Source organism: Lithobates pipiens, unplaced genomic scaffold, assembly GCF_037356315.1.
Source record: "Lithobates pipiens isolate NorthernLeopardFrog02 unplaced genomic scaffold, aLitPip1_a1.2 Scaffold_22, whole genome shotgun sequence".
Taxonomy (NCBI): Eukaryota; Metazoa; Chordata; class Amphibia; order Anura; family Ranidae; genus Lithobates; species Lithobates pipiens.
Genome location: NW_027507784.1, coordinates 303,532,954 through 303,549,380, shown reverse-complemented (window position 1 = coordinate 303,549,380; position 16,427 = coordinate 303,532,954). Strand labels below are relative to the sequence as shown.

Sequence of the window (16,427 nt, the reverse complement as noted above, 5' to 3'; positions counted from 1 at the left end):
TTAAGATAAAAAAAAAAAAAACAGTTTGACTTTAGAACCACTTTAACCACTTGACCTCCGGAAGATTTACCCCCCTTCATGACCAGACCATTTTTTTGCTATGTGGTACTGTGTTACTTTAACTGAAAATTGCACATTGTACCCGAATAAAATTGATGTCCTTTTGTTCCTACAAATAGAGCTTTCTTTTGGTGGTATTTGATTACATCTGCCTTTTCAATTTTTCGCGCTATAAACAAAAAAATTACAGACAATTTCGAAAAAAAAAAAAAAATATATATATATATATATATATATATATATATATTTTTTTTTTTCTGCTATAAAACATACTCAGTAAAGAAACTGGGAAAAAAAAATCAAATTTCTTCATCAGTTCAGGCCAATATGTATTCTGCTACAAATTTTTGGTAAAAAAAAAAAAAAAAAAAAAAAATTCCCAATAAGCGTATATCCGCTTGCCGACCGCCTCACGCAGATATACTGCAGCAGAAGGGCTCATACAGGCAAACTAACGTACCTGTAGTGGCCCTTTAAGAGGCGCCCGCGATCGCCTCACGGGAAGGAAGAATGAGGAGATGCTAATGTAAATAAGCATCTCCCCGTTCTGCCTAGAGACAGTGTCACTGATTTCTGCTCCATGTGATCGGGAGCAGAAATCAGTGATGTATCACACGTAGCCAAAATATTTACCAAAACCATATAATATAAGGTCAAACCAAGGAGTTTCAATGTGTATGCAATCAGGCAGGCTCTTGCACTATATGGTTTTGGTAAATCTGAAGGAAAAAAAAATCAGTAGAAAATCTGATAGTGTGTATAGGGCTTTAGTCATCTGCTTCCTAACAACCAAGGACACTGTGCAAATTGGCCTTAAAAAAACCCAGAAAAAAAATATATAAAAAAATGTTGGATCCCATAGAGTTCATTGAGGTTTGTGAGTGAAGTTGGGGGCTCATGAATTTCAGGTTGGGTTTGCGGATCTTCCTGCAAACCGAACCCAGATCTGTTAGCTCTTTACCTTTCTCTGAAAAGCAATAAGCAAACAAGAGGATAAGATTTTCAAAGTGCTAGTCCAGCTGCATTACATGGCATTTATTAGATACCTACAATCCTGGATTCATTTACATTAGACCAGCCTTTCACAACCTTTTTACCCCCCTTGAAACAGTTTTCAAGTCTCAGGGAACCCCTACTAAAATGATTAAACCTACAGCTTATGGTACATTCCCATGATCAGTAGGTTATAGAGTCTTTTAAATAAAAGAATCATTTACTTAATACTCATGAAATTAAATGCATAATAATAATGGCTAAAAAACACAGATGGTCAAAATTGTAGTGACATTGTTGGTCAGTATAGGGGTGAACCCTTACATTATTGGTCATTGTGGAAGTGACTCCTTCTATTGTTGGTCAATGAATGACCCTTACAGTGGTGGTCGGGGCAGAAGTGACCCCTTAAATTGTCGGTCAATAAAGGCAGAAGATAAATCTGTCACTGCTCTTACCTCAAGGAACCCCTAGCAACCTTTGGAGGAGGTCATGATTAAGCGAATTTCTTTGTGAAACACGTCAACTATCCTTCTGTCCTCATGATTGTCCCGTTTGAATGTTATTGAATAAAGCTAATTTTTCTCTGAAGCTTGGAGTGCGGTCGCCATTCCTCCCTACTATGCCTTTTGACCTCTGGAGAAACCCCAGAGTTGCACGGAATTCTGATTGAGAAAAGCTGCATTAGACCATTTAGGGCATTTTTTTCAGAGAAGTGCAATGCATCAAAATAAGACATGTTCCTATGTACATTCTTTGGATGTGCTCTAGAAAACGTTGAAGTCCCTTATAGTAATTTATCAATAAAAAGTGGGGCATCTCAACCTTACCCTTCTTGTGAAAATGCTAAGTTTCATTTTAGTTTATAAATATATTCAGTGAGATATTTTCTATTTGTGTGCAAAATGTTTATTGGTCAGCATCAATAAAAATAAAAAAAAAGATACAACTAGTAGGCCAATAATTAAAATGTTATATATCTGAATATTGTGACAATGGCTGAAGAAGTAATATACTGTACAATATCATGAAGGAAGCATAAAAGTATTGGTGCAAATTGTACAATATGTGACGATATGCCAAGTCATACAATATTTATACACAAAAAGATTATACAGCAAAGAAAGTATAGGACCCATTTAGCAGTCATAATACTGTCTAACTTTCAACTCAAGAGGCAAAAAGAGGACCAAGCTTCCCATTTATCTGAATATTGAGTCATGGAGTAAGTAATATGGAAAATTCTTTCCATGAAAATCAAAAAGTCCAGTCTGGTTAGGAATTGAGAAACAGTAATGGAGAGTGACCTCCAATTAAAGGTTATCAGCCCTTGTGTGGCTGCACATAACGTATTTATCCATTTTTGTGTATGGTACAGTATGAGACCACAGTGATTGATGCAAAGAGAAGGCAAACTAGCATCATCAAGTTCAATTTCTTCATCAGAGTCTCCCCATATATTTGTGTCATAATTCAAGTCCCCACACACATTTGTGTCCCCATGAGTTTACCCACACATTTGTGCCCCCATGAGTCTATCTGCACATTTGTGTCCCCATCAGAGCCCCCCTGCACATTTGTGTCCCCAAGAGTCTATCTGCACATTTGTGTCCCTATCAGAGCCCCTTTGCATGTTTGTGTTCCCATCAGAGCCCCCCTGCACATATATGTCTCCATCAGAGCCCCCCTGCACATTTGTGTCCCTATCAGAGCCCCCTTGCATGTTTGTGTCCCCATCAGAGCCTCCCTCCACATTCGTGCCCCCATGAGTCTATCTGCACATTTGTATCGCTATCAGAGCCCCCTTACACGTTTGTGTCCCAACAGAGACTCCCTACACATATGTGTCCCCATCAGAGCCCCTCAGCACGTTTGTGTTCCCATCAGAGCCCCCCTGCACGTGTCCCCATCAGATCCCCCCTGCACATTTGTCTCCCTATCAGAGCCCCCCTGCACATATGTGTCCCCATCAGAGCCCCCTTGCACATATGTGTCCCCATCAGAGCCCCCCTGCACATTTGTGTCCCTATCAGAGCCCCCTTGCACGTTTGTGTCCCCATCAGAGCCTTCCTGCACATTCGTGCCCCCATGAGTCTATCTGCACATTTGTGTCCCTATCAGAGCCCCCTTACACGTTTGTGTCCCATCAGAGACTTCCTACACATATGTGTCCCCATCAGAGCCCCTCTGCATGTTTGTGTCCTCATCAGAGCCCCCCTGCTCATCTGTTTCCCAGAGGCAGGATATTGAGCATACCACATTGCATCTGTGCCTTACCCACTCTGTACTCTGTACTGTTAGGAGCCACTGAGAGCAAAAGCTGTCCCTTGTAAACACAGAAGGCTTTTGGGTTTACAAGTTACAATGTGGAGTGGCAGTGGAGGGTGAGAGCCAGAGGTGGCAGAAGGTAGTTCTGTCACATTCCGGATGCAAAACTGGCGGGCCAGATTTGGCCTGCAGTCCTTGTGTTTGACATACGTGCTATAGAGCAGTGGTTCTCAACCCTGTCCTCAAGTACCCCCAACAGGCCATGTTTGCAGGTTTTCCTTTATCTTGCACAGGTGCTTTAGATCCGAGTCAATGACTTGATATTTTGGACAGCCATTTTATCTAAGAGAAATTCCCAAAACATGGCCTGTTGGGGGTACTTGAGGACTGAGGTTGAGAACCACTGCTATAGATGGTGAAATGTGGTACTTTCACTGAAGAAAATCATGAGAAAAAGTTTCCTTCACAATGGAGCCATTTTTTTTAAATATTTTTGATTAACCTGTTTTAGCTGTTACCATGGTTTATGATAAACTAACTACTTGGCACATTTCCATGTCCTATTGTTCGAATCTGAAGGAAAAATAGTGGAAATGAAAAAAAAAATATTTTCATGTTGTAGAGCTTTTGATTATGTAGTGCATGTGCAAATGTTTCTAGGCACCTGACTGTCAGGCCTATATGAATTTGTTGATCATCTCATTAAACCATGGGTATTGATATGGAGGTGCACACAGCTCTCAGACTCCCCACTGGTTATAACATACTCCACTCTTCTGGGAAGGCTTTCCACAAGATTTTAAAGCGTGTCTGTGGAAAATTGTGCCCATACCTCAAAAGATGAACGAGGTGTTGTTGTTGGACAAGAAGATCCGACTAGAAAATGGTCTTCTAATGAATTCCAAAAGTGTTCAGTATGGTTGAGGTCAGGACTATGTGCAGGACACTTGAGTTCCTCCACACTAAACTCATGAAATCATGTCTTAAATCCAGCAGAGAAAGGGAGCCAGTCAACAGTAAGTGGATTCAAACATGCTTGGGACCAACACAGACCAATACTCAGACAAAAAAAAAACCCTGTGCAATTTTTTTCTAAAAATGGGAGCAACTCAAAAGGGACCATCTGGCCTTTTTCTGCCCCGCTCTTCTATGTTTGTATGTCTCTATGGAGCTGATTTCGTAGACAGGGGTACAGTCATGGTGGGATAGAAGGGACCTCCCCCAAACTGTTACCACTTGGTTATATAAAAACAACTTTTTATAATGTCTTTGCATACCTACCAACTTTTTGACATGTGAACGAAGGACACCTATTAGAAAAATGTGTAGGAAAACGACCCACCACAAAAAAAAAGTATATATATATATATATATATATATATATATATATATATATATATATATATATATATATGAAAAATATGAAAGATAAAAAGTGCATTTTATATACAAACTACCGTATATAGATCAGACCAAGATGAGGGACAAATGAGGAGGAAAGAGTGGCAGAGGGGCATTGTTCCATCATAGACAGTCCCTCGAAATCAGGGACAGTTGGGAACTGTGGTCTTTGTATGCTGTAGTATTAGCAGTTCCTTTCCCTGGAAACACCCGAACTCAATAACTTGGGGAGGGGTTCACATATTTTGTGAATTCCGTTTGTACTTGTTTAAGATGGGGGAATGAATTACTCTATATAGTCCGGGACAGAATGATAGATCTACTACAACCCACCTAAAACAGAGAAGTCCATTTTGGGGTGGTCATCTATTATTTTAAGGAGTTAGAACACAAATGCGGCCATGACATTTGAAGTCTGGTAAGCACTAATATATTCAGTTTTTGTTCTTGGGTTTTTATACACTTAAAGTCATACACAACCAGGCAATTAGCATTTTTAGAAGAAGGCCAGAAACACCACCAACTTCTACCATGATAGAATCACTTTAAAAACATCAGCTTAGCAATAGTGTTCCTGAAAATTAGTGTAGTAGGTTGGCAACGATGATAATTATTCTAGTTTTTAAGCTTGATCCAGCCATCGTTCCATACCACAAAAGCAGGGTGTAGAGGTTCAGTGAAGGTGGCATGGAAGGTGTACAGGAGTTTGGCTGAGTCACACAGCTGGTAGAAGGACAGATAACCAGCTTCATAATCCAGGTATATTCCTAATCTTCGAATGGGAGATTTGAGCGGAAGATTGGTCACAAGCGAATCATGAATCACAAGATAGCTCATCTCTGCCCTGTTCAAGCACCAGGAATATTTATTGTCTCCAATCTTCGACCTTGGGCCCTCACGCGGTATGGAGGCATATGCCAAGCCCACCATCCAGAAGGCTGATTCACTGGTGTCCACTTCCCAGTAATGTTTTCCTTTAAGGAAACAATTCTTGGCAAACAACTGGCAGTAAGATGTGAAACGCTTTGAACTGGCCGGTCGTTTTAGCGGCCCACTCACCCAGGAAGCAACCTTTTGATCTCCTGAGACAAGGACATTGTTGCATGCCGAGTCAGAATCCAGCACTAGATCCGCTGACTTAGTTATATAAGATGCTTTCTTCATTTTGCACATTAAATCAGATAGGGCCACATGCAAGCTTGACGTAATCAAACCTTCATCAAATCTCATTTCTGACCTGTCCTCTTCTTTAATCGTCTTTTCTGCAATATTGAGGTCCCCAAGGCCAATCAAAATGTTGCCGTCCGCTTCCTTGTCTTGCAGGATGAGCAATGGGTCTGTCATCTTGCAAAGTTCCTCAAGTTGACGCATCTTCTCAAACATTGATTCTTTTTGTGTCTCCAGCTTTTTGATAAGATGAGAGATTTTAGAATCAATTTTGTCTTCCTGCTTAAAGATAACACCCAGGATCCAGGCTTCCTTTTCCTCCAGCTGTTTCCTGGCATCTTCAAACAGGGATATGACTCCCTTTTTAACATCAGAGGATTTTTTGCGTTCATTGAACTGGATGTCCAGTAGATTCTGGACTTGTTTCTCAATACCTTCCACCTGGGAAGTTAACTTATTCAGGACCACTTTGACTTTAGCCTTCTTCTTCGTCACAGCCTCAACCAGGGTCTCCACATTGTGCGTTCTGTGGGACCCTACAGCAAAGCAGGACACACAAATGCAGGAAGCATCTTTGCAGCAGTGGTATTCCAGGAGCTTGTTGTGGGTCTGACATTTCCTGCTGACCAGGGAATCGATGGGCTCGATCAGAACGTGGTCCACAGCGCTGTTGTGGATAGTTAGGTGGATGCCACACAGGGAAGTCTCACACTGAAGACATGTCTTGACGGCTAGGATGGGAGCGTGCACACAGTAAGTACAGGTAACCCCAGACCCCTTCGGGTCTTTCTGAGTAACAAGGAAATGTTTTGCTATGTTACACAACTTCCTGTTCTTCTCCAGCATGGGACGTTCCGAATACTCCTCTCTGCATTCAGGACACGAGTAGCTGCCTGAATCCTTCTGAACATCCAGAACTCTTTCAATACACACCTGGCAGAAGTTGTGTCCACATCTCAGTGTCACCGGATCCGTATAAAGGTCCAGGCAGATGGAGCAGCTCAGATCCTCGTGCAGCTCTGCAGATGCCATTGTGCGGGAAAGCTGGGAGAATACGAAAACTTGCCAGATTCAGGAAGTGGGCGGGGATCTGTTCCTGTTGCTGCTGCCTAGTTTTTAACCCTTTTATGCTGAGCCTGCAACCAAGTCCTTTTACTGGTTGGCAAGCACTTAGATAATGTTCACAGGCACAGAAAAGGTGACGCAAAGATTTTTAAGTTTCACTGTACAATCTCCTTTATAATTCCCCAAACTATGTACTATTAAAACCAACTGTCTATCCAAATTGAAGCCTATCCACAACACAACTGTAGGTAGATCTAAGCCCTTGTACACACGGTCGGACATTCCGACAACAAAATCCATCAGATTTTTTCAGACGGATTTTGTCCGAAACTGGTGTTGCATACACATGGTCGGACAAAGTTGTCGGAAAATCCGATTGTTCGTAACGTGATGACGTTATTTAGTTACGACGGGACTACGTTCAGGCTAGTAGCCCATAGCTTTGGTCTAGGAATTTGATCTGAGCATGCGTGGCACTTTGTTCCGATCGGGATTCTCTACAAACGATCGGACGAAGTCCGATCAGATCATGTTGTCGGAAAATTTTTATGTCCAGCTCTCAAACTTTGTTGGTCGGACATTCCGATGGAAAAAGTCAGATGAAGCCCACACATGGTCGGATTATCTGACAACACGGTCCAATCGGACATTTTCCGTCGGAATATCTGACCGTGTGTACAAGGGCTAAAGGAGATTGTATGGCAAGATTGGAAGATATGCAGTGAGCTTAAAAAAGGAACTTTACTCTCTTAGGCCCCTTTCACACATGCTGATGGTATGTCCGTATTTCATCCATCCGTTTGCGGATGAAATACGGACATCCATTCATCCCTATGGGATAGCGGGTGTCTGCGGATGAGCATCCGCAGACACCCGATTTCGTCCGCCTCAGTCCGATTCTGCAGACGGAGGAAAATCCTATTTTTCTATCCGTCTGCAGAGCGGATCGGACGAACACGGACACACGGTCCGTGCTCGTCCGATCCCCATAGAGGAGAGCGGAGAGCTGACAGGGCGGTCCCCGCACAGTGTGCGGAGACCGCCCTGTCCGCAGCCGGCTCAGCGAGGACAACGGAGCGATCCCCGCTGAGCGAGCGGATCTTCGCGGGGCGGATCAGTAATGATCCGCCCCGTGTGAAAGAGGCCTTAATCAACATTGACTATTTTTAATCCTTACGCTAGCATTAGTAAATAGATTGGAAAGTATATAATATTTACTTGTTTTTAAACTTTTTTATTTTTAATTTTTTTTTGTTATTTTCTGGTTCTCATGTCCAGGCAAATGATCCCATATATCCCAGTAGTCTTCAGGAGTGGAGGGGATTTCTCAGCAAAGTACATCCTCCTGCCAGTGTTTCGTCAGATAAGGCAACCCGTCAGAATTTGTAACGGAAGTGACGTTCCATTGCCGCCATCTTGCTACACCCTGCACTATCCACAGTAAGGATACAGTGAGAAGGCGGCAAGGGGACATCTTGTTACACCCACCAAAGTCTGGCATTTCTCACTTATTTTTAACAGTAAACTGAGCTAATATAGTGAGATTCAGTATTTTTAAATCCGTCAGACTGTTTAGATGTTGAATTTTAAAAGCAGCGGTGAGCCTGCTGATCTCACAGGTTTGGTAATATGGCAGAACACAGCTGCTTTGAAAAATCAACATCAAAACAGTCTAATGGATTTAAAAATACTGAATTTCACTATATAAGCTCAGTTTACTGTTAAAAATAAGTGTGAAATGCAAAACTCCGGTGGGTGTAACAAGATGTCCGCTTACCGCCTTCTCACTGTATCCTTACTGTGGACGAGTGCAGGGTGTAGCAAGATGGCAGCGACGAAACGTCACTTCCGTTACAAAATCTGTCGGGTCACCTAATCTGACGAAACACCTGAATGGCTTAGCTAAGGGCAGATGGATTCCAGGAGGTAAATATTACAAAAATGATCTGCCCTTACTGAAGATGGACAGACATGCTAGGGGGGTGTTTTTCCAAAGTAATTTCTCAGGAAATTGAAGCATGGAGACATGGATAGACGGATGTGTTTGCTTTGTATATTAAAAATGAATGAAATAGCATTTCTGGTTTGTGGTGCTCAGATGCAATGTACTTATGCTTTAAAAGAAAGGGAAGTTAATAAAACAGAGCTTATTTCAGTGATTCTCGATATAAAGACTATATCATCCAAAAATGTAAAGCTGAAGTTTAGACATGGAATTTTTTTTTACATACCTGTACTAACATTGCTCCAGCTTGGATCAATCTATTTACTGTATACATGTTCCATACCTGTAGGATCCCTCTAGAACAGGGATATGCAATTAGCGGACCTCCAGCTGTTGCAGAACTACAATTACCATGAGGCACAGCAAGGCTCTGAGAGCCACAAGCATGACACTCAGAGGCAGTGGCATGATGGGACTTGTAGTTTTGCAACAGCTGGAGGTCAGCTAATTGCATATCCCTGCTCTAGAAGCTGAAAATCACTGTAGCAGGCACCGCTACCATAGTGGTTTCCACCAGCTTGTTGGTTCCGTGAGGAGCAGCTACCCTGCTGCATTGTGAATACACAAGGTCGCTTGCTTGGTGCAGGACCCAGAAACAAATGGAGATCACTATAGTAGCGTTGCCTATAACCATAGGCATGCAAAGGGGCTTGCCTAGTGTTCCTTGGCACACTGTAATCACCCAGTGTGGCGCAGATTGCCCCACCAAAGCCCCCTAAGAGGGCTTCTAAAAAAAAAAAAAAACACTACTGACATCTTCTTTTTCCCTACTGAAAAGTCCACTGCTCTACTAATACCGTGCATTTTTTAATACATTTGGGGTGCACACCCTAATGCAATAGGCTGCGCACACCTTTGCCTACAACACTGATTTCCAGCTTCCACAGGGATCCCACTAATGTGCCACATTGATACTTCTATTGGTCCAAGCAGGAGCAGTGTAACCACTGTATGTAGAAACTGCCATAGATAAACTTCAGCTTTAACTGCACCCAAAACTTTTTTTTTCTAGTCTTCAGTAGGAATGAACTGAATTGTCCTAGGCTTAGTGCGAGTAGGGTTGGGTGAAATGCGTACCAGACCCATCGAGTCCCAATGCCGGCCCCTCTTACTAACCATGATCAGCCTGCAGTGCATAGAGAAGCACAGAGACCCAGTGATGAAAATAAAATAGAATGCTTTATTTTAAAAAAAAAATATGAAAATCACATACATTTTTATTACATTTCTCATGTACAACAAAAACACATTACAACATAAAAAACATTTCCATCAAATACCCCAAACCCCAAACAAAACAAAGTAAAAAAAAAATGTAAATTTTAATTGACATGTTGATAGGGGATGGGGGGGGGGGGGGAACCAAAGAAGGTGAAATATAAGCAGACTGAACTTCAGCTTTAAAAAAGGTGCTTCTTTTGCAGTGGTCGTTTTTTTTTATTGCTGTCTGTGTCCACTTTGATGGATTTCTTTTTATTTCCTGTCCCAGAGATACAACAACTATGTAGTACAAGGACTCATATTACATAGTTTTGGAAAATGTAAATTAAATTGTACAGAGATTGTGTGGTCAGATTGGAATATGGATGGTGACCCTTAGACTATGGTCACTGGTAAAGGTGTCCCCATTGGAGGATTTACTATTAATTATCTAGTTATCTATTAATGACATTTTCGATTTCCCATCACTTTCTCTCCCAGTGACAAAGTTCACCGGACTAGAGATTCCAATCCTTCCAGAGAAACTCCAGAGATTCTAATCCTTCCCTACTACATTCATAATGAGAACATTTTCAGATCATCTGTAATATCAACCAATAAAATCAACAGTTCCATGACAACCCGACACCATCATATCGCAGAAGTCTGTCTCCTATAAGAGGAGCTCTCTATACTCGGAATAAGTCTCCCCTCTCCAGTGTTTCTCCCACAACCCACAATTGAAAAGAATGTGTTACGGCGTTCCCAGTGACTTGTATGGAAGTGGGTGGGGTTTTCTATGGGTGGGCAGTGTGGACGGCTACATTGTGATTAATGGAAAGGAGATAAAAAAATTAATTGCCAACATGCAGTCCACTCACGTTCCTCCACCCCAAACTCGCTCATCCATGTCTTTATGGACCTTGCTTTGTGCACTGGTGCCCAGTCCTGTTGGAACAGGAAGGGGCCATCCCCAAACTGTTCCCACAAATTTGGGAGCATGAAATTGTCCAAAATGTCTTGGTATGCTGATGCCTTAAGAGTTCCATTCACTGGACCCCAAGAGGCCAATCCCTGAAAAACAACCCCACACCATAATCCCCCCTCCACCACATGACTTGGACCAGTTCACAAAGCAAGGTTCATAAAGACATGGATGAGCGCGTTTGGGGTGGAGGAAGTTGACTGGCCTGCACAAAGCCCTGACCTCAACCCGATAGAACACCTTTGGGATGAGTTAGAGCAGAGACTGGGAGCCAGGCCTTCTCATCCAACATCAGTGCCTAATCTCACAAATGCGCTTCTGGAAGAACGGTCAAACATTCCCATAGACACACTCCTAAACCTTGTGAACAGTCTTCCCAGAAGAGTTGAAGCTGTTATAGCTGCAAAGCGTGGGCCAACGCAATATTGAACCCTACGGACTAAGACTGGGATGTCGTTAAAGTTCATGTGCGTGTAAAGGCAGGTGTCCCAATACTTTTGGTAACAGTGTATTAAACACACACACAAAAGAGCTATTTACGGGCTCAATGCGGACAGCCCCATGTGAAAGGGGCCTTACTCATACAGATGACAGAATAAAAAAAAAGTGATTTTTATTAACTGTTAGTGAGACTTCCAAAGGAGAACTCTAAATAAAACACAACACGCAAAAATAAATTTACAGAGAAAAGCAAGTTATCCATGTGTAGCCCATGGAATAGGCATTCTCCCTCTAGTGCCCAGTATTCAGGCAATTCCATCACTTGGAGACACAAGAGCCTACACTGAACATTCAGTTTCCGTGGAGGCTGCATCCAGATCAGGATTGGTGAACGGGCAGGCGCCCAACCTCTTTCACCTGCTTAGGCCGGCCATACACAGACTGAATTTGGTCAGTTTCCTCATCAACACAAACCGTGTTAACAAGGGAATCCCTCCTGCCAGGCCATGGTCTTCCCCCGGTGGGAAGCCATCCCCGCTGGAAGAAGACATCGATTTATCACTAGCCGCTATAGTAGCCACTAGCGATAATCACAAGAGAATCCAGCAGGCTGGTTGTACCCAAGTTGATCCAGTGATCAACTTGGTACATTAAGTCTGCCTATTAACGGATCGATATCTTAGCCGGTCCCTGCTGAACCAGCTGATATTCAAACCGTGTAGGCTGGCCTTAGAGACATCTTTATACTTCAGCTATAATCTCTTGCCGTTAGCATGCCAGTCGTTTACCTGCTTAACATTACTGGCCTATAAATATCCAACATAGTCTATGGGACATTGCTAGAAGAAGACAACTCCCCCCCCCCCCCCCCCCCAAACTGGAACAGTCTCCTATACAGGTCATGAATAACTATTCATCCATTTAAGGAAGCACTCTACCCTTATGTGTCATTAAAACTAAAATGGTATTTCAGTGACGGCTAACCAAGTGCGTCAGTGGTCCACAGGGAGTTGATGAGTTTTGACAGCTTCAATTGCATCTAATCTGTCTAGCTAGAGATTACGTTAACATTGCTACTAAGGATGCGCTCAGGTGTGCAAACAGCATGTGCAGAGCCCGCCAGGAAGTCGGCACTGCAGAACACTAATCACAAGCAGTGAGACATTGTCCCAATGCGAGAAATGTCTCACTGCTTGTGATTAATGCTGTGCAGGGCCAATTTCCTGGCGGGCTCTGCACGTGCCGTTTGCACACATGCCTGAGCTAGCTGAGCTGACCTAGGCGTGTCGCCACTCTAAGGCAACAGTCGTACGGGCACTTTGCCATGGTGCAATCTACACACGCAATCTACTAATTCCTGTTGCTATGTTTGACAAGTGTGGGCGGCTAGCTGTGGCCTCCAAACCCAGACACTTCAATGACAGGATGTCCACCCACGGGTCCCACAAACCAATTACTCAAATCCCATCCATTTGGGAGTGCAGATAGGGATGGTTAATGGGAAGGTGACACCATACCTGCCAACTTTTTGAGATGGGAATAAAGGGACACCTATCAGCAAAAGTATGCAGGCATAGGACACACCCCTTGCCACACCCCTTAAAGGAGAATTGTACAAAAAACAAGATTGGTTTAACCTACAAGTCCTTTTTTTAACCACTATTATTCTTTTATATTGGATCCTGGAATTTATAAATGCAGAAATTTAGAAATCAGATGAAAAGTTTAGTGCTTTGAGAGATAAAAAGTGCATTGTATATATATCTATATGGATCAGACCAAAATGAGGGACAAATGAGGAGGAAAGAGGGACAGAGGGACTTTGCTCTAAATCAGGGACAGTCCCTCAAAATCAGGGACAGTTGGGAGCTAAGGATGACACGGGTAACTTTGCAGGACAGAGATGCAGCCTACCAATGTACCAAATTTGCATATTGTTTATGGATTTGTTTACTGGTACACTGGAATGGAAAAAATCTTTTGTTCCTTGGTATTTTCGAAATAAAAATCTTTCTTATATAAAAAAATAAATAAAAATATGACAGGATGTCGGCAGCCACAGGTTTTCATGGCTGGTCACACAAGCAGCGATTGCTTGCTTTGCGAAACAATCATGACAGCTAGCTAACTGTTCACATCTGTCAAACACAGCAGCAAAAATCAGTGGATTCCTGTCGCTGGTATTTGTACCATGGCAAAACGCCCGTGTGACTGTAGCTTTACTGCACATCAGCAATCCCAACTACCAGGCTGCCCCAGTCTACTCCTAGTTACCCTCCACACACACAGCTCTGCAGTTTTCACCAACCTTTATCTCCAACACACCAGACCTGTCTGCTCCCCAGGATGCAGAGCTCTGACTGGGTGCAGGTGAGTCTAAATTGGCTAAAAGGGAGAGGAGGAAAACTCGGAGTGGACGGCAGATCAGATGTCTGGAAAGGTGGAAGAAATGAGCCGGGAGATGTGTAAATCCAGAACAGGACTTTTCCAGGATCCAGTGGCTGCTGGTGGTCAAAATTTTGGGGGGAGGCGGCAAACAGACCTGGCCCCCTCACTCTCATTAGATAAATTGATCACAGTGGTGATCCGGCGATCCACTTGCACTGCACTTCCCCCTCCAGGGGCTTGATAGGCGGTGATCCTTGCATTACTGCTACCATTGCTTCTCGGCTAAGATCAAGTGTAGTATCTGTTCTTATCAGTTGCCAGGAGGTGGCGCTTGCTTCCATCCCCGCTCTACGATGAGGTTGATCAGGGGTGGCGGTTGCTATGCAAAACCTGCTGGCGTAAAGGTGACCTGGAGCGGTTCGTAGCCGAAAGGGAAGCCTTCTAATGGGGAAAGTCGGCCCCTTCATTAGGAGGGATCAGAATTTTGGCTAGTACCTTCCAAATATAATTAGGTAGGAGTTATGGGAGCGAGGGGAGAGTATAGCGAAGAGTGCTCTCTCTGAGCTGCCAGAAGCTCCATGCCTCCTGGTTGGGAAAGGGGGGCTTCTGCCCCTTGCAGTTTTTTGGTTGGGAAAGCCTGCCCCTTTTCGGTGTTATTGAGGGGAATTGGCCGGTACTGCCAAATACAATTAGGTGGGAGCATTGGGACATATGGGACATATGGGAGAGTTTGCCAGTTACCTCCCCATATGGCGCTTATGATGTTCTAATACCTTCCTGTCTGTGGTGGGGCTGCATCGATCTGGGCTGTCGGTCAGGGTTGTGACGAAAAGCCAGTGGTGAATGTGCCCCTGAAGTGGCAGTTCCGAGGATGAAGTGGGGTGCTGTATATTCACTGTGATGGAGATCACTTTGAGTTATGGCACCAAGGTCACTTCACCACAACACATGTTTTTCGCACCTGCCTCTAGGGCCGAGCCATTTTTTATTCCTGGTCGGAGGGCCGGCCATTGTATTGCACAATAGTCACTTTCACTCTCTCCCACTTCCTTCTCCCCCACTTTCTTTCATTTATTCCCTATGTTTGTCACTTTTTTGTATTTTTTTGTTTGATGTGTTACATGTTTTGTCATAGTGTGATGAGTAGGGTGTGGGTCCTCGGGCCAACCCTGAAAGTCTTGGGAGGAGGTGGACATGGCCTTCTGGCTTGGTTCACCTTCTCTCATGGGGGGAGCCCCAACAAGTACTTGGGTGGGTCTGTTTTGGCAGACCTTCCAGAGAAAGGGGGACTGTCTGGTTTCGCCCAGATGGTCTCATGTGAGTACCACAGTCCCCGTCTGGAGCCTAACGCCCTGGGGGTTCAGGGTAAGGTCCTTCATAGTGGAGGACAGTGTAACACCCGTTGCCCGTTTTGTGTCTCACTCTTTATGTGTGTGCACTTTTTTGGCACCGGGTGGAGCTTTTTGGGTGTGTTTCACACGCCACTGGCTTTTCAAAAAAAAAAAAAAAAACTGTGAAAGACAGGTATCCTGCCCCCCCCCCCCCCAAAAGGTGCAAATGTGGCACCGGAGAGGGGGGAAGAGTACACTTTTGGGTGGAACTCCGCTTTAATCCTTTGAAGACCAGCCTATGTTTCTACCTTTCTTCACTTGTTTGGACTTCCTCTTTCCTTCTCCCAATCTCTCTCCTCTCTTCTCCCTCTCCTACTCTTCCCCCTCTCTTTTTAAAGACCTACTTCCATCGACCATCATTTATACACAAATACTGGTGTCCAAAGGGCCCTTTAGCTCTGCCTTCAAATAGGTCCTGAATGCTTACCTATGTACCGGTTTATGTTTACTCTGACTTTTATTGTCATTCTTATCAGATGGGCTATACCAGTGATGGCGAACCTTGGCACCCCAGATGTTTTGGAACTACATTTCCCATGATGCTCATGCACTCTGCAGTGTAGTGGAGCATCATGGGAAATGTAGTTCCAAAACATCTGGGGTGCCAAGGTTCGCCATCACTGGGCTATACTAACCCCTGTGTGGGTGTCATTGTTGTTATCCACACTTTTATAACTAATAAAAAATATACAAGAAACAGAAACTAAGCCTTTTGATAAGGTTGCAATCACTGTGATGAGTCATTCAGTTATGTTTAAACTGCAGCTTGAGCTACAGAGCTCTGCAAATAACAGGTTTTCCCCAACAAACTGCTAAACAGTCTCTAGAAGACAAAAAGAAACAAGACAACAGTTCCACCTTTTGGCTGGAAGAGGAATACAAAACATTAGTATGCAATACTTTATATTGACCTAAAAAAATTGAATGATAGCAGTGACATCTTGCTGTTGGAGTATCCAAGATGGCAGGGGCTGTTTCATCTGAGCAGACACCACCTATAACTAAAATATCCTTTAAGGGAACTTAAAAAGTAGGAGCTCTGAACTCACTGGCTACTTTCTAA

General features: G+C 43.5%; 2 protein-coding genes across 3 annotated transcripts in view; both read right to left on the bottom strand.

The window, feature by feature from the left end:
- The window catches only part of LOC143924811 (dynein axonemal assembly factor 8-like), a 242,164-nt gene that overhangs the window by 53,523 nt on the left and 172,214 nt on the right, over window positions 1-16,427 (bottom strand). The window lies entirely within an intron of this gene.
- On the bottom strand, window positions 1,944-6,964 carry LOC143924813 (E3 ubiquitin/ISG15 ligase TRIM25-like). The gene has a single exon (XM_077449284.1). It carries the CDS (start codon window positions 6,919-6,921, stop codon window positions 5,338-5,340), a length of 1,584 nt encoding a protein of 527 aa, XP_077305410.1. The 5' UTR covers window positions 6,922-6,964; the 3' UTR covers window positions 1,944-5,337.

Bases quoted from the DNA above. Each gene is read 5' to 3' on its own strand.
- LOC143924813 (XM_077449284.1), bottom strand. From the start codon at position 6,921: ATGGCATCTGCAGAGCTGCACGAGGATCTGAGCTGCTCCATCTGCCTG.